Here is a 24,143-nt window from a genome sequence, read left to right on the forward strand (position 1 = left end):
TGAGGGGGAGATGTATAAGAGACATGTTTACTTATACCAATTCTATCTGTGGCTTAGTGCTAGGAGAGAAGGCAGGGAAACAGCAGGCAGGGGCCCAAGAGGCTCCAGTGAGGAAGTCTTGGGCCATGTTCAGAAGCCAAGGCCCTGGGAATGAGCCAACTCCCGACTTCTAGCTGGGGTGGGGCAGCCCCAGCTCCAGGCCCAAGCCCGTTTCCTGCAGTGCTACAGCTCTCCCCTCCACAGCTGCCCACGGGAGGGCGCTCAGCACCCACACAGGCCCCACCTCCTCCCACAGGGGCCCTCACCCTCACCGTTGAGGCACTCCATCTCTGGCTCCTCGCCCTCTGGCTGCTTCTGCAACCGCTTGGCTTTACAGCGCTTTTTGCAGTAGAACATGAGGCCCAGCACAGCGATGATGTAGGCTACAGCGGCACCCACCGACAGCCCGATGGTCTGGATCATCTTGTATGGGGGAGGGCTTCCCAGGCCATCTGAGTTCTCGTCCAGCATTGGCTTGTCTGAGGGACACACAGATAGGCATGGGCAGGAGTTGCTGAAGCAAACCAAGCTGTTGCTCTACTAAACCTCCCCACCCCACATATATGACCCCAGCTAGTCCCCCTCTCTCTTTCACTTCCCAGACACCATGCAGTGAGCAGACCTCTGCCACACTGCTCCTGCCATAGTGTACTATTCTACTACAGACACAATGCAAAAGGGCCAATCAACGATAGACTAAACCCTCTGAAACCATGAGCTAAGATAAATCTTTCCTCCTTCTAAGTTTAAGGAGATCTGGGAAGAAGCATTTTTGGAAGAAAACACCCTTCTACTTATCTAGCCATGGAATGTTACATGAATGACAACTCAGTTCTAGACAAGGAATCTAAGACTATGTGGTGGCATGGTGTAGGGACCACCCTTGAATGACTCCTGGACCACCACCCTGAAAATGGTTTGTGTTCTGGGAAAGTTTGGCCCACCACTTCAATCTATGCCCACACTACTCTTCTCTAGTCCATACCCACGACGTAGAGGGGAGCCTCCGTGTGTTTGATGTTGCAACTGTTGCCTGCAATGCAGGTGTAGCGGCCTGAGTCCTCGGGCGCCACATCATGGATCACCAGAGAGCCATTCTGGAAGATGTGCATCCTGCCGGGAGAGAAGTCACAGCACTGCCCACCTGGCTGGCTCCCAGGAAGCCATGACTGCAGGAGAGGCAAAGTGGTGTAGGAAAAAGGCTGCCCTACCTGGGTCCTAGCTTGGTGGGGTCCAGGATACGGTCTTTGCCCTTCCACTGAATGAGTGGTTTGGGGTCTCCCTGGGCCTCGCACCGTAGTAGGGCCGTGTGCCCCTGATACACAGTTGTGCGTTCTGGCTCCACCTTGAAGGTGATGAAAACTGGATGGGAAGAGATCAACAAGAGGCAGGGAGAAGTGAGCAATGGGGCCAGCAGGGCACAATCTACCGCCCCCCCCAGGGCCTACTGGCTCTGGCCTTGGGGCCCTGCCACGGTCCCACCTGCAACAGTGAGCTGGACATGGGCACGGATCTGGCCTTGTGGCCCGTTGGAGGCAATGCAGGTGTAGTTGCCAGCATCATCTCGGGTCACTCGGGCAAAGTGTAGGGTTCCGGCATTGTCTGTCACCCACTCGGGGAGACTGCTCCCATCTGCAGGGGCAATAAAGAGGAATTATGGGATGGATTAGAATTACACGGGTGACTGACAAGGCTATTACTCAACCTCTACTCAAAAATAAGCCATCACTTCTGACTATTCATGGGCAAAGTCTAAACTCCTGAGCCCGGTATTGGAGCCCCCAGTTGTTGACTCCTTTTCTGCTTTTCTGGTCTCAACTCCTATTGTTAACCATGCAGCATTTCACTTCTCCTGGGCTGAGGACTGGCCTTGTTCACCTGACTGCCTGTTATTCTCCACCCCTACTCTCTGCCACCATCCCAGTCTTTGGATCCACTTGATGCCCCACCCGTCCCAGAAAGGTCCCCCAGAGCCCACTTCTTCTGCAGAACCTACAACCCGACCCTTATTCCCACTGTTGGTGCAAATGTGAAAATTGTTCCAACTCTTCAAAAACCATTCTGGCAACACTCATCAAGGGTTACATGAAAACCCACAGCTTTTTATATACACTTATCCCCATTTCTGGGACTCTTTCCCAAAGGAAATAAACCTAAATCCAGAAAAAAGCCCCACTAAATGTTGGCTTAGAGATATTTATTGTAGCAATTAAAAAAAAAAAAGGTGATGGTGGCTAATAACCCAAATCTCTAATATTTAGGGAATACTAGTAAATTATGGTGGAATATTATTGCAATAATCAAAACCAACATTTATGCATAATATATAAAAACATGGGGAAATGCTCAATGTCAAAGTTAAAAACATATAAAGCCAGGTGTGGTAGTACACACCTGTAATCCTAGTACTCAGGAGACAGAGGTAGGAGGATCACAAATTTGAGGCCAGACTGGATTACACAGTGAGACCCTGTCTACCCTCCACAAAAAAAGGATATAAAATTTTATACATATAAAATGAACTACATGGGGATGTAGCTCAGTGGTAGAATGCTTGCCCCTAACATGTACAAGGTCCTGGGTTTGATCCCCAGCACCTTTTAAAAAAAAAAAGCCTAGTGCCGGTAATCCTAGCTACTCAGGAGGTAGAGATCAGGAGGATAGTGGTTCGAAGCCAGCCCAAGGCAAACAGTTTGCAAGATCCTATCTCAAGAAAACCCATCACAAAAAAGGGCTGGAGAGAGGCTCTGAGTTCAAACACCAGTGACATCAAAGAAAAAAAATTAAATAAAATTAAAAAATTAAATTTAAATAAAATTCAAAAATAAGTTTTAATGACATTTTCTATTTTAAAACAAGCATGTTTAATAAGTAAAAGTTGCTTATACAATAAAACTCCTACGTAAAAATAAAACTACGCACAGAAAAGGACATATACCCAATGATGATGGATGATGGGTTATGCAATTTTTTTCACAAAATTTTCTCATGGAGCCCACGTTACTTTGACATTGGAAAGGGGGACTTCATAGCTAGCACTGAACCAATCCAATAACTTGTTGTCTTGAGGGGTCTTCTGTGTTCTCCAATGCTCTAATGTTCTCCAATCTGACCTCTTTGGGGCCTGGCTATCTCCTTCCTAACTAGACTACAAATCAGCCCTACATTTCTGATTTGTTCCTTTAGTCTCAGTGTTATGCTGGGAACTCTGTGCAGGCCCTCAGACTTGCACACATCTGACCAGTTGACTGCCCTGCCTGTCCATATCCTGTGCTCACATGGTACTCACCTGCCCTTACCCACTTAATTGTGGGTTTCTCTCGGCCAGTGGCTGAGCAGGGCACCGTGGCTTCTTTATCAAACTCCATGCACTGCTGTGGCTGGGGTGGTGGTGTGAACTTGAGCTTTTCTGTTTCATTAGAAGGCAGGTGGTGGGGGAGAAGAGGAGGAATTGAGGCAGCAAGAGAGGCCTGCTTCTCCCTCCCCTTCACTCCCCTGCCCAGATGGTCCAGGTGCTTCCTCGCAGCTACCTCTCCCCACACATCATGCATGCATGCCAACTCACCCAGCACTTGGACACGGGCTTGGGCCTCGATGCTGCCAGCTGGGGTACTGCTGACGCAGCGATACCATGTCCCGTCATACACTTCCACACTGTTAATGCGCAAGGTTCCGTTCTTGGAGACCTCAAATCGTGGGTCCTGCAGAACGCAGACATAAGCCCAAGAGGGCTAGTGCCCAAACCCATACCAGCACCTCCTTGGAGGCAGCCACAGTGGGAAGAGAGCTCTGGAGTGAGCACAGAGGGGTGCAGTGGGAGGGAACGCTCCCATCCGTAAGCCTCCATCCTTTCTCTTTCTCACCTCTGAGATGAGCATCTGGCTCCTGTACCAGATGACTGTGGGTTTAGGTGTGGCCTGGGTCAAGCAATGCAAATAGCCTGGTTTGCCCTCTTCCAGTTGGCTGTCTTGGGGCTTCTTTAGCCATGTGGGCACAGCTAGAGAGATGGGGGGAACAGTGAAGACTAATTAACAGGTCTTCAAGACAAAAGGTCCCAACTCCAACACGTTCCAGTACCCCACTCTGCCCTGTATTCAGAAACCGCAGGCTGCTCGACTGATATACTACAGCAGTTGGCCCTTAGTGAAGGTCGGTGCCAGTACCCTCCATCGTTATCTTAAACTCCCAATTTAAAGCTAATAAACAGAGGTTCAAAGACATATTGGTGATTTGCTAATCTATGATGGAGACAGGACTTAAAATGCTGACCCACATAACTTCACCACACTGGCTCTTCATATGACACCATCATGTGCCAAACCTCAGTGTTACGGTTTGAAGATGAAATGTCGCCCACAAGCTCATGTGTTGAAGGGCTGGTCCCCAGCTGGTGGTGCTATTTTGGGAAATGGTGGAAACTTTAGAAGATGTGACTTAACTGGAGGAATTAGGTCACTGGTGGAAGAACGTATCTTGTCCCTGGCCCCTTCCTCTGTTTCTCTCTGCTTCCTGGCCACTGTGAGGTGAGTAGCCTCTGCTACACACTCCTGCTGTCATGATATTCTGCCTTGCCTCAGGCCCAAAGTGATGGATCCAGCCGACTTTGCACTGAAACTTCTGAAACCATGAACCAAAATGAATCTTTCCTCCTTTTAAATTTCTCTCAGGTATTTGTTTGACTAACACACTCAGTCCTCAGAGCTCTGTTCTATTTTAGCCATTGCAGCTCCCCAAATGATGTCCTTCAGTCCAGTGTCCTTCCATACTATAAGAATGGATGATTCCCAAGTCTCCACCCTAATTTAGGATTTCTCCCTGTGAGGTCCAGACTTGCAATCCAACTGCCTATTGGCACTTCTGAATGGATATCCAACAAGCACTCAAACATCGTATGTGCAGAAGAGAACACCTGATTTTTACCCCAAACCAGCTCATTCAAGCTCTCCCTGTCTCGGTAAGTAACAATGCTGTCCAGCCAATCATGGAAGCCACAGACCTAGCCTGAACTTTCCTCTTCATATGCCCCCATGGCCATTGCACTCATTCTACAACAACCCTACCTACTTTAGCTCCAACATACATCCTGAATTTGACCACCTCTCTACTGCACTACCCCCACCTCTACTCAAGCTCCTTCAAGAAGCTGCCCTGGACCGTTTCAGGCATCTAATAAATGGTCTCCCTGTTTATGCTCTTTCCCCAAACATTCTACTCAGAACAGTCAAAATGATCTTCTGAAAAGCCAGTCTTCACTCAAAACGCTGCAAAGATCTCCTACCCAACGTGGGGTTGCAAATTGCAGTGACAGCTATTAATGGTCTTCCCATTCTTTCATCTCTTTGAAATGTGATAGCCACACTTTCTCCATCAGGAGGCGATCTAATTCTCTACTCCCTAGAAGCTGGCTAGGCTGGGTCTTGTCTTGTTCACTAGAATATACAGCACAACAGTTGCAGCTTCCACTCTTGCTCTCTTGGAATCCAGTTTTCATGTGAGGAAGACTTTCCTAGCCTACTGGAGAAGCCCTGACAACTGCCAGACATATGAATGAGGCCACCAGAGCCCAGTCAGCTAGCTGACCCCTGAGCTGACCACAAGCACACATAGGCACCACAGGGAAGGCATGGAGCTGATGAGTCTCACTCAGAGAATCGGAAGCAAGTGGATGACTTGTTTCAAGCCAGCAGGGTTAGGAGTGGCTTGTTAGAAGGCAATGGATAACTAACATATGAGAACAGAAGCTGACGTTCATCCTATGTTCTTACAAGGTCTGTCTCTCAGACAACCTTAAGCCCTACAGACTACTACTGTCCTTCCAACCCACAAACCCAATTCTGTCTCAGGACCCATCACATGGCTGGCTCTCTCCTTAGTTTATGTATCAGTTCATCAGTTCAAACTCAAATGCCACCTTCTACAGAGGTCTCCCCTAAACTCACCATCTCTCTGTGTCACTAACCTTGCTAGTTCCTTCGTAGCTATACTGCACCTCTATACTTTTTTATTCAGTTCTTGTTTCATTTGCTTTGTCTCCCCATTAGAACAGGAGCCCACAAGGGCAGGTTTTTGCCTGCCTTTCTCAGTGCTGTACTGGGAATAGAGTCTTAGCATCAAGAAAGTACTCGGTGAATCTCTGCTGACTGAGTACAGTTCTGAGCTCGCCTTCCTCTGAACTCTACACTCCACTACTCAGTGACTGATTCAGTGCTGCTTGCACCATGCACACCCTCTCAAACCCCACAAGCCCCCTTCTTACAGAGCAGCACAGAGCACCCAGCATGGTTCAGTCAGCAACTGCCGCCAAGTGACTGATCAGAGCCAGCAGCTTCCACACATGAGCGAGCATTAACACCATCTAGACTTGTTAACTAGATACGCTCTACAGGTGAGGGGTGGGGCCCAGGAGTCTGCATTGCTAAAAGTAGCCCTAACAAAGCAGATCCACAGGCTGCAACCAGAGAAGAGGCTGACTGTACATTTGCAAGTCACCGTGTAAGTGTCCTGAGCACCTGTAACCTGTGTCTGTGACTTCCCACCTGAACCAGGTACCTGAGTGCAAGACACCATGTCCTCTGAGATTTTAGCATCTTTTTGGGGGGCCTGGGGGGTAGGGGGAGTATTAGCTTTTAAACTCAGGGTCTCAAACATTCTACTGCTGAGCCGTGCCCCACCCCCAGCCCTTTTTGGCTTTATTTTCAGATATGGTCTTGAGGTTTTTGCCCAGGACTGGGCTTAGACAGTGATCCTCCTATGTCCACCTCCTGTGAGGTCAGGATTACAAATCTGTACTACCATGCCTGGCCCTGAGATTTCAGTGTCTTTGTGGGAATAATATCATTAGTAATGTGAAGTTAAATGAGAAAAGCAGATCACAAAATAGTTTTATGTACGCATATTACAGTTTGGTTTTGGCACTACTGGAGCTTGTTAGGCAGCTAGTCCACCACTTGAGCCATTCGGCCAGCCCTTTTGGCATTGGTGATTTTTGAGATAGGGTCCTACTTTTATGCCCAGGCCAGTCTAGACTGCAATCTGATTTGTGCTTCCCTGGTGTAGCTGGGATGACAGGCACACAGCACTGCACCAAGCCATGGGTTGGGTCTCAGTGAACTTTTTGCCCAGACTGACCTCAAACTATGATCCTCCCAATCTCCGCCTCCCAAGTAGCTAGGAACACAGCTTAAGTCACTGTGCCTGGCTTTGTGTATCCTTTTAAACTATCACAAAGGTTAGACATAAGACAGATGTAAGCCAGCAAACTAAAAAATAAGTCCCTTTGTCTGTTGGAAGGTATACAGTCTTTTTTTTTTTTTTTTTTTTTTTTTGCGTTACTGGGGTCTGAATTCAGCACCTTGAGCCACTCCACCAGCTCAAGGTGCTGTGATGGTGTTTTTTAGTGATAGAGTCTCACAAACTATTTGCCTAGTCAGTTTGCAAAACATGATCCTCCTGATCTCTGCCTCCTTAGTAGCTAGGATTACAGATGTGAGCCACCAGCACCCAGCTGCAGTCTTTATCATAGGTACTTCCAGCCACATCTACTGCTTTTTTCCATAAGGAATAGGTTTAAAGAAACTTAGGAGGTGGGGCATAGCAGCATACATCTGTAATTCCAGCACTTGGGAGGATGAAGCAGGGGGATCATGACCAGTTTTTTGTTGTTGTTGTTTTTACTTTTAATTTTTTTTTATCATATTGTTGTACTGGGGGTACACTGTGACATTTACAAAAGTATTCAAATGTATCAGAGTTGAGTTCCCCTCACCCTCCATCATTCTCCTTTATTCCCCCCTTCCCATTCCCAGAATAGTTTCAGCAGTACACATTTTTCCATTTACATACATGAATACATAGAAGATCATGAGTTTGAAGCCACCCTGGACTACAGAGTGAGACACTGTTTCGAAACAAACAAACAAACAAACAAAACTCGAATAACAACTGGTACCTCCCAAAAAAGAAAACTCTTTTGCATTTAATACATTTGATCTTTCCATCTACTTTGAAGGGAAGTACTGGGTTATTAGCCCCATTTTATAGATGAGGAGGGCAGGTGATTCTAGCAGGGCAGGTAACTTGCTACCAGTGGTCACTGTGCATTGGGGGCAGAGTGGAACCCAGGTCTCACTATCCAGTGCTCTTTCCTCTGCAGCTAAAAGACCATATTTCTGGGAGGGCTGTCACTATTTCCTCTGGTGCATCCACCCCCCTCTATGCCTCACTTACTACTGTCTACTCCAACAGGAGTAGACAGACAGGGACTGATTCCCAAGGCTGCAGAGCCCAGAGCCAAGAGGGCTCCAGGTGAGCAACAGGGAAGCCTCTGTCCATCACATCTAGAGCCCAAGACCTCCTGGGACCCAGCTGCCTCCTCCTCTCTTTCACCTTCCGGGAAGAAGTACTCACTGGCCACAGTGATGTTGACATCCTGTCGCCGCTCACCAGCCAGGTTGGCTGCATGGCAGGTGTAGACACCAGCATCAGTCTCAGCAGTAATGGTAAACACCAGCTCATGGCCCTTCTGGTAGACCCTGCCATGGGCAGGCAACCGGACTCCGGCATGCTCCCACCATACACTGGGCTCTGGCAGACCTTGAGGTGCCAGGCAGACCACATGCTCCTCACTGCCGGCTGTGAACACCCGTGGCTCGAATGGCAACATGTCTTCAATCTCTGTGAGGATATGAGTGGGAGGTGAACGGCTCACTTACTGTGGGTCTTGGCGTACCTGATGTTCTCCCACAGCAAACCTAGGCTCCTTCCACCACAAAGCATCCCCTATAGCCCTCTGCATCTCCTCTTCCTAGCCCCAACATTCTCTTCTTCCTTCTACCCTTCGGGCTGCTAGCTGAGTTAAAAAAGAGTCTAAATCTCTATGTTCCAACAACATTGAACCCAACCCCACCTCGGCACCCTGAACCCACCTGCCAGGTGAAGAGTGGCTTCCAGAGTGATGGGTGGGCCTCTCTGCCCCTGGCCGATGCAGCGGTAGACCCCTGCGTTGCGAGGCCGGACCTGGGTCAACAGCAGGGACCCATTGGCAAACACCGTAGCTCTGCGGAGGTGTGGGGGACTGTGGAGGGGAAAGAGCACAATTTGGAAGAAGTGGCTTGTAGGCCTCCTTCTGGAAGGGAATGCAATGGAATTCCATCTTGCAAGGATCAGACATATAGGAAGGAATTGGCTAGGATCAAGGCTGAGGAAAGGTTGGTGCATGTGTGTATGTGTGTGGGTATGTATGTATGTGAGTGAGCCACACTCCCAAGGACCATGGTTATGCCTGACACCACAAAGGTGTTCTCTGCCCTCCAAGAGTTTGGCCAAGAACAGAAGTCCCTACAGAGGAGCGAGAACCTCCAAACACTTTCTGGAGGTATTTACTTCCTCTAGAAAGTGTGTGTGTGTGTGTGTGTGTGTGTGTGTGTGTGTGTGTGTGTATGTGTGTGTGTAAGGTGTCTACTTCCTCTAGAAAGTGTGTGTGTGTGTGTGTGTGTGTGTGTGTGTGTGTGTGTGTGTGTGTAAGGTGTCTATGCTATGTTACACCTTTTTATCCAGGCTGTGACCACATAGGTCCTCGGAGTCCCTCCTATCCTTGGGTCTCTACTCCCCTACCCCAGAAGACACATGCAGGCAAGAGGAGAAGGGGAAGAGAAGTAGAGTCACCACTAGCTCAGAGTGCCTTTGTGGGAACTGGAAAAAAAGTCCTTCCTAGAGACTCTTCTCTTTTTTGGGCTCATTTTGTATCACAAGACATTCTACTGCCATCTGCTGGAAATCCGAAGTAATACATGTACAAATCTATGATGCATGCTTGAGTTGAATCCCATCCCCTTCAGGAGAACACACATATGCAGTACACAACCTGCACCTCAGTACTGGGAGGCTCCCCGGCCAGGCTCTTACCGACTGCGGTTAGTGATGGGAGTCTCATCCTCAAAGACCCACTGCAGGTTTGGGGGTGGCTGGGCTGAGAACTGACAATGGAACATAGCCTCCTCGTTCTTTGCCACAACAACGTCCTGGGGTGCCAGCACCACCCTGGCAAAGCTTTCATCTGAGGCAAGGGGAAGCAAGGGGGGTGAGCAGGCAAGTGGTAGGCTCCCTCCCATTCCCGCCTCGCCTCTTCCATCCCCACGTCAGGCTCACCAGCAATGCTCAAGGTGAAGTTCTGGCTGCTGCAGGCCTGGCCGAAAGCATTGTGGGCACAACAGGAATAGAGGCCACTGTGCTCGGGACTGGCCGGCCGGAGGGTCAGGTTCCGCTCCTTGCTGCTGACTGTGTGGTTGCTCTGACCATCAGAGAGGGGGTTCCCATCTCGGAACCATTGGTAGGTGGGCCTGTGGGGCAAAGGCATGAGGAGGAGGAGAGAGGGGGCACTCAGTGGCCACTGGAGAGGACACAAAATCAAAGGGTCAGATCAGACACTCAGCTCACAAGTGGATAAATGGAGGCCTGAGGAAAGGAAGTGACAGAATGGGACTGATTCCACATCTCCCAGAATCCTGGTTGCACAGGGTTGGACCTCCTTGGGTCACTGGGGGTCTGGAGAGAAGAATCTGGGGAGGGGTAAAGAGCACTGTGGCGGGGGGAGTGGTTACAGACTGAAGCAAGGTACATCTGTACAGAGTCTAGGACTTGGGGCAGCCTCCCTACCAGCCTCCACCCCACCATTCTTGGCTCCTTACCGAGGGTGCCCATCAATGTGACAGCGAAGCGTGACCTGGGTCTGCGGCTGGATCTCAGCTTCTGAGGCTGGATGCTTCAGGACCACGGGACCTGCCTCAATCCCTGTAGCAGAGGCCAGGTTGCAGTGAGGGCCAGGTAGAGCAAGGGCCGGAAGGCAGAGGGGAAGGAGAACAAGCAGGAAACCTTGAGGCTCTGGGGATACACACTCACATACGCAAACACACACGCATACACACAGAAGCCCTGCAAAGCTGAAGCTGGGGATGGAGACCCCAGATACAGAGTGCCCACCAGGTCAAGCCTGCCATTTGGCCAATGGCTTCACTGCCCTTCCCATTAGTAAAACATCTGGCAGACAAATGGGCCCAAGACTTAAAGGGAAAAAAAAAAAAATAGAAAAAATGAGATTTCTCAGTGAAAGAGTGTGTGCTTAGCATGTGCGAGGCCCTGAGTTCGAGGCCCAGAACCCAAAAGCAGGAAGAGTCGACCGCAACTGTACTCTGCCTGCCTCATTCAATTGGCAACGGGTGAAGCTGAGACAAAGCAGGGCTCCATATGGCTCGGCAGTGAAGGGTTTGACAGGGCACCAGGCAAGACCGTGGGCTCTCACATTTGATGTTGAAGGTGGCATTAGCACTCAGGGCTTCTTCTCCAGTCATGTCATCCCGAGCCACACACTGGAAGGCCCCAGAGTCCTGCAGCCGGTCCACAGCTGCAAAGCTCAGGCTACTGCCTTGGGCAAAACGCCGCTCGGTGTCCTGGACAGGGACCCCGTTGAGTAGCCAGTACACGTGCACTGGGCCGGGAGCTTCAACCTCACAGCGGAGGAGTGCCCGACGCCCCTGCAGTGCATCCTGGGAGGATGGCTCCTTGATGAAGACCATGGCTGCCTGGGTACCTGCGGATGAAGATGCAGAAGAGGCAAAGTCAAGAGGAGCTGAAGCCACTGGCCCAACATGGGCCATCCTGTGCACAGGAGGAAGAAAGGGCTGTGCACACAGGAAATGCCCAATAAATACAGGTGTGAAGGACCGTGTTACAATTGCCAAGAATCTGCTGAAGAACTTAAACTGTGCCCAGTGCTCTGTAGGATACAAAGACACAAGTATCCTCTCTCAAAGGGCGTCAAGTCTGGAGGACACACAGGTCAATTACACAGGACATGGCTGTAGCCAGATAAATGCTAAGTGGATGGTGCGGCAGTCAGTCTCTGCAGAGCACGGAGGAGGAATGGAGTCCTGAGGGCTGGATGAAAGAGCCTTCATGCAGGAACAGAGCCTCAGACCTGAGGAGCCAGATCCTAGAAGGTGTTGATGCCAGGCTGAGTGTCTTTCCCCATCCTTTCCCAGGTCACTAGAGAGTAATCTTGGCCCAGAGAGCACCCTCCCAAGTTCCTGGAGGTGGAGTTTCGTTCTTTAGGGTATGAAAATCCATTTTCTCATTAAGTCAGTGTCAAGACAAGTCCAGGATTCCCCAGGGCTAAGTCCAAATGAAGGGCTGCCCTGGTATTGACCCATCTCCCAACCTTCTCAAAGGTGCCAGCCCACTTCTCCCGACACAAAACACTCTGTGCTGGAAGTGGCACAGAGCACTCCTATTCCTTGTCAATGGGGCCCTATTGCTTCCCTGGACAGGACAATTCTCTACCACACTGGGAGATCCCACCTATCAAGCCAGTTAACAAATTGGCCTCCAGGTACTGCTGAATACCTCCATCCAGTTGTCTTGCCAACTCAAACACTCCCCTACACATTTCCAAGTGCTCTACAGGGGTGTGGCCCTGCCCCTGCTGGGCATCATGGTACAACTCCTTTGTAGTACAGATAGGTAAACCCAGCCCCAGAAATATGAAGAATTTGCCCAAAATCAGATAGCTCAGGTGTGACAAACCCAAGATCACAACCCAAAGAAACCAACTCCTAGCCCCACGCTTTCCCAGCCCCACCCTGGAAATACCTGATCTTAAAGGGGGAGGTGCTTTTCTCACAGCCAGGCAGTGGGGCAGACACGCCTCTTGCAGACAATGCCAGGCTCATCAGGGCACCCAGCAAACACAGGCCCAACTGAAGTAACCTCAAGTAACCCAGTATGAGCCAATCCCTGGTGTCGGGAATACTTCCTGCCCACCTCTTATGACACAGACAGACAGACTCAGGCTCAGGCCCCATTTGGCCTCTGCAAATGTGACTCACAAAAATCTTGGGACCCTCAACCTAGAACTCCAGAATGCTCATCAAAAAGCAAAGAGAGATGACCTGCCTTCAAAGTGTAGGTGAAGCCTATAAGCAAACGCCACTTCCTTGCTCACTTCCATAGACATAGTGGGGAGCCAGGAACCTTATCCACATGGGGGATTAGTTAATAATTCAGAGTCATACAGGCCAGGCTCAAATCCTATCACACGCAGTGTGTCTGACCTTGGGCAAGTGACAAAGACTGTGCCTTAGCTTCCTCTGTCTCACACATAAGGTGTCATGACCCATAAACGCAATGAAGTGTGAAGTGCATTAGCCAGAGTTCACCTTCAGTAAAAGGCAGCTACTGTTAAATGATCTCATGCTCACCCTTCCTTCCTAGGACTGAAATTCTGAAAGGTGAAAAATTCATTCAATATGAGGAGAAACCAGAGTATAAAATTCTAAGAACATTAGAAAGTTCTATCCTTGCCAAGGCCTAGGACCACGCCCAGGCCATGGGCAGAGACTAAAGGGAACCACCAGGGGATAGGTGGGATGAGGGAACAGGCCCTGGGAGGGCAGGAACCACAGACCACCTGCCACAGTAACCTGAGCAGGAGAAGAGCCAGCGTAACTCAGAGGGACCCCAGATCAACCCCAGCCACCCCCACAGCCTCAGGCTCCAGCATCCCCTCCTGGGTGGAAGCTGGGCTGCTCCAGGCTGTGGTAAGAGATGCTGCATTCCCAGACTGCCACTCAGAGCCCCCCCCACACCCCCCCTGCACCCCCACGACAGGGCCTGGGAAACATCAAAGCCAGCCCCAGAGGGGGCCTCTCCTGACGTCAGCTCACAGCAGGTCCTGGTTAGTGCTTGGCTGGGGCAGACTTTAGATGTTTCGGAAGGCAGGGAGAGCAGCCTCCAGGCTTCTCCCAGCCCAGCTCTGAGCAAGCAACACAGGGCCACAAGGCTCCTTACTCACTTGGGAGGCTGGCCTAGAGCTGTGGCCCCCACGTTTTCTCAGAAGGCAGTGGGAGTGTGCCCAGCCTGACCATCTGCATGGCTTGCAGGAGACACTGCTCTGCTGCTCTGTTTGGGGTGGGGGATGGCGATCAGGCAGGCGCCTCAGAGGCAGCCCAGGAGTCCCTGGCTATGCCAAACCCCAGGAAAGGAGGGCTGACACATGAGGGGCTTCAAAAGCTTTGCTGATGACAGTGACAAGTGGAGAAGAGAAAAGAGAAGGAAAAGGAAGGTTTTTTGAGACTAAGGCAGTGTCTGCCTCAAGGTGGCACATTCCTGCCCCTTCCCTTATTTGAAGATGCCCCCAGGCCTGTGGTCTGGGGAAAAGCCTTCTCTGGTAGCACACTGGTCCTGGGCCACCCAAAGCTGTGCCCTCCCTCATCAGCAAGCCTCACCACACAGCACCCCAACTACTCACATGCCCCTAGGATGCAGCAGAGGCCACCCACTGAAATGTGGTGGCTTTCCTACTGCCAAACAGCCCTGCCCTGCTGCTCCCAGCACTGCCACCTCACTGTGGCTTCCCTGTACCCTTCTCCTAGCTGTGAAATGGGGACATCGAGCCTACCACACAAGCCTTGTGAGGACTAAGTGGGTTCATGTACGCAAAGCCCCCATACTGCACAGAGCACAGAGGGGTCTGCTTCCCAGGTACAAGCCTGTCCCACAGCAGGCCCAAGAAGCCCCTTAGCAACACCAGACGCAGACCCCAACAGAGCTGGAACTGCAAATACCCAATAAGGACATTTTCCAAGACACTGCCTTGGCTCCCTAGCAGCCATCTATGTGCAGACGCCCACCCTGCCTGTGCCTCCAGCTCCAGCCCCAGCCCCTCGAGAAAGGGCCAGTGGGCAGCAGCCCAACTCCAGCGCCTGCTCCCTGAGCAGCTAATCTGGTACCCATCCTCCCAGTTGTTCTCTGAGCTCCAGGCCCTGGAGATCTGTGTATGTACATGTGTGAGAATTCACGCACACATGTCAACACGATTGCTATGGGGAGCACAGAGCAGCAAGAAGTGCTTCCTAAGTATTCTAGCTCTGAGTAATTTTGGCTACTTTAATACGAGTACCCACCTCAACTACCCACTGCCTGGGGGCTAGTCCTAGGAAAACCTGCTGAACGTAACAATGTGATTCTCATGGAAAAAAAAAAAGTCCAGTTTTGGGCAGATGCCTCAGCACAAGGCCAAGACACCAAGATCCCAGTTAATGAGGAGCTTTCACCACCAGCCTAAAAGTCCAAAAAGCCATGGGAATTTTACATGGTGTGTGTGACTGTATGAGTGACTGTGGGACCTCTCCCACACCCCAAGGGCAACCAACCACACATACCTGGCTGACTCCTCCACACCAGGGCACACCAAAGACTCAGTTGCTGGCCCCAGAGCCCACGCACCTATAGAGATATCCTGAATTCCAAGTGACCCCTGGAGCCCAAGTCACAGTGGGTCCTGTCAGACCAAATACAGAATGGAGGGAGAGATGTGCCAATTTTCTGTACCCTGTCTGCAGTGACAGCACCAGAGCTCAGGCCAGGACAAATAGCCTTCATCTGAGAAGCACAGATGCTCCAGGCAGGAGAGCAGCCCCAGGTTCTCTGTCTCTCAAGATAGTCCTCCTCAACAGACTCCACCATGTGAAAACAAGAACACCCTGTGAGGGTCCCGCAGTGGCTCCCAGACACTGAACAGTCTGTCCACCCCTCCCCTGGAGGGCTGGCATGATGTACTGCAGACCTTTGACCTTCAATGCATTCAGCTGGTCCACAAACACTGGTTTTGTTGTTGGTTTGGATTCTGAGGTGCTGGGGATTGAACCCAGAGCCTTCTGCATGGTAGGCGCTGCTACCTCTAACTTAATATCTACAGCCATTGTTTTTTTGAGACAGGGTCTCTCTTCATAACCCAGGCTACCCTGGTACTTTCTACGTAGCCCAGACTGACTTTGAACTCACAATCTTCCTGCCTCAGCTTCCCGAGTGCTGGGATTACAGGTGTGTACCATCACATCTGGCTACACAGATAATTTTTGAGGAATAAATCTCCATTGCTTCAAGAGTAGGTCATGTGGCTGAATAGCAATCTCAGCCCTCTCCCAGCTCACCCAGGTTGGAAGAAACACAAAATCCTGCAGGGGTATTTGTGACTCTGGGGACTGGAAATGTCCTTGCTGACTCTCACCGGGATACTGTATGTGGTTTTAGCACCAACAACCCTGACTATGTGACAATGAGCCCAGAATGTATGGCTTTAGAGGTCACTGGAGATGCCCACAGCCAACTGTGATACCTCACAAGGGGCAAGGCACCAAATGCCACTCCCCTCTGTCTTCCCAGGATCTACAAAGGACCTCAGATTCATCAACAGGAGCTTTGTCCTGTTGATGAATCCACCCCAGCACTTGCTCTAAGCAGAGCAGGAGGGAGTAGAGCCAGGGACCTTGCTGAGTTTTCCTGTCCTGGGACTTAATCGTCCATACCTGGAGAGCTTCCCACATCCGGATTACAGAAGAGAACAAGATCACCAGGGATTGGGCAGAAACAACCTAGCAGGCCAGTTCTCCCACCTAGGGCCAAGCCACAACTCAGACCGGCCTGGCCCACTCCTGGGAGGCCCCAGAGTGGGGAGATCAATCTCTAACAACAGGAGGGCCTGTGTCCAGCATCATGTGGATCCAAACCCTGAGGGCAAAATGCCAGCAGGAGATGTACCTAAAGTGCCCCACATCCAGGGGCCACACCGTGGGTCCCAGGAACCCACTTGTCTTCTACTGGGACTGGGAGGGTTGGACTTGGTACATGCCTCCTCTTAAATGGCTGTGATGTCTCACAGGAAGCAGCCAAAATAAAGAGATACAATCAGGTGGAAGGAAGGTGGGGAAGGGAGAACTGGCTTCTAGTCCTACTAGCTAGAAGGGTGACCCTGGCCCCTTACCACCCTCTCCCAGGCAGTTTGATTATTTGTAAAATTAGAAAAATGGCGGCCTAAGACTCAACAGACACCAAGGCCTAACCTTGCACTAGCTACAGAGACATTGGGAGGCAGTTACAGCTCCAGAGGGCCTACTCCCTAGAGCAGTCCCCCACCCCAGCCTCCAGCTGCATGCACGGCCAGCCCCCACTTGGCAAATGCAGGGCCAGGACCAGAGGGATTAAGAGTGAATGTCTACACAGCAGGTGCACCGGGTCTGAGGCAGCTGGGGACTGCAGATGGGGACCTGGCATCTGTGCCCTGACCACTCCTCAGCTTGGCAAGACAGGAGAGCCGTCTTGCCTTCCAACGCCCAGGCCGCCTGGGCAGGCCACATGCTGGCACCGGCAGCTCACTTCCTCTGATACCCTGACTCTGCTATGACTGCCAAGCTAGACTGTAAGCTCAAGGGGAGGGCAAGTATTTGTTCCCATGGTGACATTTCTGTGACCCTCTTGTTTCCAGGCTACCGGATAGGTGCAGGCAAATGAAGTCATGTAAGTGTCCACCTGACCTGAAATCCTGCCTTATATTTGCCTTTATCTCTCTGTAGGTGTCAGTTTTCTCATCTGGAAAAATGGCAGCCTCGTAGCAGGTTTTATTTTTTCTTTTGAGCTGGGGTCGTTCTATGTTGCCCAGATTGGTTCCAGACTTCTGGGCTCAAGTGATCCTCCTGCCTCAGCCTTCTGAGTAGCTGGAACTACAGACATAGCCACCAAGACCAGCTCAAAATGGATTTCAGAGTCTTTTCCAGCCTCCAGGTCCCTATGACATTCAAATAAAATACACATTAAATAAACAAGGCTGCCTGTTTTTCAGGGAAGTTAAAGCCCCCAGAAGTTCTAGGAAACTGTGCACCCTGGGACTAGGGAACTCCCTTCCGAAGGTAAATGCAGGAGCAAGGAGGGTCTGGAACAGAACTACCAGAGAACACAGGTGCTCTGCATTCTCCCCCCTAGGGACAGATCCATTCATGGCCCCAAGAAAGAGGGAGAGAAAGGGGAAGGGGGCTACAGAGGGAAGGAGAGAGAGAGGGAGAGAGAGAGGCGCCAGCTGTCTCCTGAAGATGCCAGTGAGGGGCCTGTGACAATGACATTCACCCCTGGGAAGGTGAGAGACTGGGCAAGAAGCCATGAGTTCAGTTCCAGGAAGACCTCAGTGGTGCTCAGCCAGTGCATTCAAGGACCCAGAGGGGACAAAGAGTCCCTTCAAAAAACAGAAAAGCTAATAATCCAGGCAGAAGTGCATAGCCAAGAACTGCCACAGCAGTTCACCCCAAATGCCCTCTGGTAGGGAAGACATGACTCCCAGCCCTTTACCCTACCTATACTCCCACAGAGCTGAACCCTTAAGGATTAGGGAGGAGATGGACAAACAGCATTTCTCCCATGTGTCTGGGTATCCTCGGATACCACACTCCACTCAACAAGGAAAATCTTCCCTGACTTCTACTAAAATCAAAATATCTCTTAGACCTGCTGCTCTGTCCAATATGGTAGCCACTAGCCATGTGGGCTATTTAAACTTAATCTAATCAAAATGAAATAATCTGAAGATTCATTTCCTCAGACTCCATCCCAATAGCCACATTTCAAATACTCGAGGAATCACACATGGCTGGTGGCTGCCATATTGAACAGCACCATCCTTCAACAGCTCCACTGGGTAGCATGGCCTTAGCTCCTGCTTGTCTGCCTCTTGCCAGACCCTGGACAAGGACATACTATCTATGATCACAGGAAACCTCACAACATGGGTCAGCCCCACTGGAATCAGCATATCCTGGTAAACAGCAGGGCCAGGACCTGCCCATCGACCTGTTGGCTCCTGAGTCTGCATCTTCCCAGTATGCCACCCAAGCAGGCTACCTTCCATTTCATTCACTAATTCCCTCCCCCTGGTCCCCGTGCTCCCCTCAACCACTCTGTCATGTTTAATGTAAATCCTTTTGCTCCTATTTGTTCTTCTGTATTGTATTGTTTCATATGCAGGTATTTTCAATGTATGGAAATGGTCTTGCATTGTATCTGCCCTACTAATAAATTCCTTTTTCTACAAGCACCTGAATAGAGCTGTCCATAGTTTGAAATTCAGTCTTTAAGTCTCCATCTCCCTCCCCACATGCTGGGAAGAAGCCTGTTTGTCCCAAGCTCCAGGGTATCTTCACAGTCTGGGGACACACACACACACACACACACACACACACACACACACACACACACACGTGCACACTCCCACACCAACTTCTATTTCCCTTCCTCCTCTCTCCGAGCCCAAAAAGTCACTCAAGAGGCTGGACTTCAGCCGGTTTCAAAGGGACAAGCGAGTCAGTCTCATATGTTTATATTTAGAAGTGTTCTACAAACCACTTCCAGAGCAGCCAAGAGTGGAGAAGATGAGGAAATCGCTTTGCTATGTTGTGATGTGGAAAGCAGGAGACACTTAGGGCCTGCAGCAGTGGGCTGCATTTGCCACACACCCAGGAACACGCAGCCATCTCTAATGCATGTGCAAGAGGCCAAGACGCCCCCTGGCAGCTGGGCTGTGCCCTCTCTGGAGACACAGTCCAGGAGTCAGAGCCACATGTATCCTGCAAAGGCCCCTTTCCCAGCCTTCATATCCAAAGGAGCAGATCGGCCCCACCTGTCTGAGCAACAGCTGCTTCTGGAAGCCAGCCCTGCTCTCAGGGAGGCGACTCAGAAAAGGCTGCTCCATAGGTCTACACAGCCAGACAATAGGTTCAGCCTGGGGCACAAAGAGAAAAATCCAGATGAGGGAGTAGGCTTGGAAGAGCTACTGGCTTCAGGGTGAGGGGCTTCTGGGAGAGGGTCCCAGGGTCCATAGCCCCTCCCAGATCTGCTCCTACCATCCAAAGCTCTCCCCTCAGCCACTTCTACTACCACAGTGGCTAGGACAACGTTGATTGTGACATGCACAGGAGGGAGGGCCTCATCAGATCTCCCCAGATACCTCCTGGACGCCTCAAAAACCCCATTTTACTACCTGTATCATAAACTTTCTACTAAGGCAAAAACTTATTTAATTCTTTTTTTATCTTTCTTTCTTTAGCAATACTGGGGTTTGAACTCAGGGTCCCATGCTAGCTAAGCAGGCACTCTACTGCTTGAGTTACTCCACCAGCTCTGTTTTCTTGTGAGGGGGTATTTTCAAGATAGGGTCTCACAAACTATTTGCCTGGGCTGGCTTGGAACCTCGATCCTCATGATCTCTGTCTCCTGAGTAGCTAACTAGGATTACAGGTGTGATCTCATTCTTTTACTTCACCTCTTACCAGCATTACCAATGTCTTACTGATTTTTTTTTTATTTTCTCCCTTTTTCTTGCAGTGCTGGGGACTGAACGCAGGACCTTACACATGCTAGTCAAATTTTATGCCACTGAGCTACATCCCTAGCCCTTTATTCCTTTATTTTAAAGGGAAAAATAAAAAAGCCACACTTAATGATGTATTCCGGCTAACGATAGCAAAAAAATTACTTCAACCTCCAAATCAATAACAACAGATGAAAAAAACCATAAACTGATGAATAAACAACAGAAACAACGCCTTTTAAGTTATTTTTAAAAGCATCAAAAACTTGCAACTCATCACCAGATGCTTCCAGTGGGGACACGACCCTGGGGACAAACATCATAAAACACGAAGCACACAAAGCTAAAGAAGAAAGAACTCCACAGAGTGGCTGATGCAATGACTGGTTACAATAGCCAAAAAAATGACAAAGACCTCAAGTTTCTTTCACGCCTACTCTGCTGATCTTTAAGTCAGGGTCTGGGAGGCACCACGATCTGGCTTCACTTAAGTCTGGAACTAGCTGTCCCTCCAATCCAGGAGGTGCCTCCCACAGACCTACAAAGTCATGACAGAGGCAGAGACAGAGAGACTGTCAGAGACAGTCAGATGGGGGAGAGAGACAGGAAGATGAGATGAGGGGCAGGATGAGTCTGACAGAGCAACAAAGGGAAGGAGGAAGGAGGGAAGAGACAGACAGATAGATACCAAGAGAGACTAAAAGACTAGTACGAGAGAAAGAGAGAAGCAAAGTGACCCCCCCACACGGAGGTAGAAGATAGAGACCAACAGGCAGAAAGACACAAAGATAAACTGAGAGACAAAGGGTGAACAGCACAGTCATAGAGACACAGACAGAACAAGACAGACAAAAGCATACAGTGCATGTGTGTGCACATGCATGCAAGTACACACGGGGCTCCCTGCGCCTGGAGCACGGGCCAAAGACCCACAATGTCCCACCCCAGCTGCACCTGGAAGGTCTGTCCTGTGTTTCCAGGAAGGGGGGCCCTGCTCGCCCCTTTCCAGCAACTGAGGGGCTTCAAGACTCAAGACAGTCCCTGGCCACAGGCCCCAGGCTGCCCAGAGTAATAGCAGACACAAAAGGTTACAGCTTGTCTGTACATGGGAGACGGAGTGACAGGAGGTGACGGGGCTCTATCTATGCTAGATTCGAACCAGTTATAATAGAGAGCCCTCCAATTAAAGACCCCTGGTAAATAATTCACCAGGAAAAGTACAGTACCTTCCCTGGGCTCATCCATTATTCACCAAGATAAATGTGCATGTTGTTACACTTCCTGGCATCTAAAAATGGTCTGAGCTATTAGGCCACAAGCAAGATGACGATGGGGTGATTTCCACCCAACTTTTCCAGAACCCCTGACCCAGCAGTCCTGCTGCACCTTGAGCTAGGGCAAAGCTCCCAGCCTCCAGAAGGGACCAGGTCTGGGCTCAACTGTGAGATCCAGAGGGTAGACCCAACCCCCAGGAGCCTAGTCAGAAGTACACAACTGTGTCCAGAAAGGTCTTGAGGAAGGCCCCTGTGTTCACCAGACTCCAGTATTTTGGCAGTCTCAGAGAGAAGAGATGGAAACCACCTTGACTGGTTGGCTCACTCTAAGGTCAAGCTGTTCCATAAAGGGTCTACCTTGGTACCAAATGAGTGCCGGCTACCAAACACAGGAACTCTTGCATCCTTGGCCTGGCTCTGCACAAGTCTTCCTGTTCTTCTGGCCTCAGTTTCCACATGTAACACAGGCTGGTTCCTCCTGCTGTCTATCCTGCAGGGCCACTACCAGGACAAAAGGCCTCTGGACAATCTGAAGAGCTATAAACTTCAAAGCCCTGGCACACAGCAGACAGTCAGGATGGAGATGGGTTGAGAATTAGATTGGAGTCAGACCACCTACACGCCAATCCCACTCTCATGCTTGCGCAAGAGGTTCGCCCTTTTGGTGACTGTTGTTGCAACTATAAAATGGTGCTAATCATGAAGGTATCAGTTTCACAGCTTGTTGTGAAAGCCAAGTCCCATGGTAACACATGTAGCATGTTTGGCACAGCGCCTGGCACACAGTAAGCACCACGTGAGCTCGAGCCCTTCACCATTCTTTATTGCTGTGACTATGCAGACCTCTGCAACTGCAAAGTACCCTCACCGAGTCTTTGCCATCTGGGTGTAGTGGTGCTCTCCAAACAGACCCTGAGGCCCCAAGCTCTACCATCCTAATGACCGATGGGGCTTAGAGTCGCCTGGTCACTAGACACAGGCGCATGGGCAAGGGGTTGCTGGAGCTGAGCGGTAACTGCTGATGGCTAAGGGCTCCACATTCTGCCTGCCCCAGGCGCCTCTATGCAATGCCCTGCTTGCTTTCCTAATGGGGTACAGAGTAGCAACTGCTCAGAGTTTATCTGTAACCCCAGAAGCTGTCCAAAAGCAGAAGCACCTTTGAAATGAACAAGAATCAGAGCTAGTCTGTCTGGGTGAAAGGGAACTGAGGTCATCTTGGAATGAGGCGGGACTCCAGCATCAAGGAAAATACAGTATAGTCAGGTGACAAGAGCACCACTAGTGACTGCCTGACATGACTGCTGGACTTCAGCCTTCCCGTCCCAGAAGGCCCAGACACCTGGAAAACTATGTGTTGTAAAGGCGAGCACCTGGTTACATAAGACAGAAGCTGCAAATAACTCCCAAGGGCAAATGACAAAATCTGGGGAAGTTATTTTCAGCAAATGACAGAAAAGGGGTTGCTGGCTTTGACATGCAAAGAATTACAAATGAGTCATAAAAATTGCTAAAATTCAACCAGGTGCTGGTGGTTCATGCCTGTAATCCTAGCTACTTGGGAGGCTGAGATCAGGAGGATCTTGGTTTGAAACCAACCAGGCAAGTTATTTCAAGACCCCCCCCCATCTCCAAAATAACCAGAGCAAAATGGACTGGAGGTGTAGCTCAAGTGGTAGAGTGCCTACCTTGCAAGTGCAAAAACCTGAGTTCAAACCCCAGTCCCACCAAAAAAAAAAAAAAAGATTGCTAAAATTCTAGTTGGATGTGGTAATCTCAGCAGTCAAGGCCGAGGCAGGAAGATCTGAGTTCAAGACTAACTTGGGCCTTGTGAAACCCTGCCTCAAAAAAAAGCTAAAATTTTAACAGAAACATGGTCAAAACAATACAGAGTTCTCAAAACAAATATAAATGATTAATAAGTGTAAGAAAACATTCTAATGCAGTAGCAATATATGAAATGTATATTTTAATGTGTCTTTTTGCCTGCAAATGAAGACTGAGATTATTAAAAAAAAGACAAGAAAAAGAAAAAGAAAAAACTCAAGTGTAGAAAATGGATCCCCTACTTAGCTGGAGGAGATGCAGGTTGTGGTACTGCCCTTCTGGAAAGTGATTTGGTAATAGTGTACCTGCGTCCTAATAAACGTGTGCCCTTTCTCCTTGGAGAAGTGGCTGATTCCAAATTTGAGGTTGGAAATGTACCGAACAAGCCTGAAGGCCAACCTTTCATACAAGGAGATGAGCAAAGGCTAGCAGGGTCTCAGCAAATGGTTCAAGCCCAAACAGGGCATGGTGGTGCACACCTGTAATCCCAGTACCTGAGGGGTTAAGGCAAGAAGATCACAAGCTGGTGGCTAGCCCAGGCTACACAGTGAGACCATGAGTTAAAACAAAAGGTTCAGGGCCAGTTTGAAGAGGCCCCCATGACCATTTAAGCATCCATAAAGTTAAGAACCACATGAACTTAAAACGCATCAAACAGGCTTAAAACTTATGAGTTTGCCAAGTACAGTGGTACGCAGCTATAGTTCCAGCTACTTGGAAGGCTGAGATGGAAGGACTGCTTGAGCCCAGAAGTTCTAGACCAGCCTGGGAGACAAAGAAAGACCCTGTCTCAAAAAAAAAAAACAAACAAGGCCAGGCACAAC

At 50.0% G+C, this 24,143-nt stretch overlaps 1 protein-coding gene across 2 annotated transcripts in view; it reads right to left on the reverse strand.

The window, feature by feature from the left end:
- The window catches only part of Ptk7 (protein tyrosine kinase 7 (inactive)), a 61,304-nt gene that overhangs the window by 14,274 nt on the left and 22,887 nt on the right, over positions 1 to 24,143 (reverse strand). For both annotated transcript variants that reach the window (XM_020157240.2, XM_074082149.1), the window contains exons 2-14: positions 11,336 to 11,623; positions 10,725 to 10,827; positions 10,186 to 10,376; positions 9,943 to 10,093; positions 8,964 to 9,112; positions 8,446 to 8,712; positions 3,903 to 4,036; positions 3,605 to 3,740; positions 3,329 to 3,448; positions 1,522 to 1,671; positions 1,251 to 1,401; positions 1,025 to 1,152; positions 312 to 518 (exon numbers count right to left, since the gene is read on the reverse strand). In XM_020157240.2, the coding sequence (XP_020012829.1) occupies positions 312 to 518; positions 1,025 to 1,152; positions 1,251 to 1,401; positions 1,522 to 1,671; positions 3,329 to 3,448; positions 3,605 to 3,740; positions 3,903 to 4,036; positions 8,446 to 8,712; positions 8,964 to 9,112; positions 9,943 to 10,093; positions 10,186 to 10,376; positions 10,725 to 10,827; positions 11,336 to 11,623 (2,175 nt within the window). The remainder of the gene's footprint in view (positions 1 to 311; positions 519 to 1,024; positions 1,153 to 1,250; positions 1,402 to 1,521; positions 1,672 to 3,328; positions 3,449 to 3,604; positions 3,741 to 3,902; positions 4,037 to 8,445; positions 8,713 to 8,963; positions 9,113 to 9,942; positions 10,094 to 10,185; positions 10,377 to 10,724; positions 10,828 to 11,335; positions 11,624 to 24,143) is intronic.

The sequence above is a fragment of the Castor canadensis genome, chromosome 8 (assembly GCF_047511655.1).
Source record: "Castor canadensis chromosome 8, mCasCan1.hap1v2, whole genome shotgun sequence".
NCBI lineage: Eukaryota > Metazoa > Chordata > Mammalia > Rodentia > Castoridae > Castor > Castor canadensis.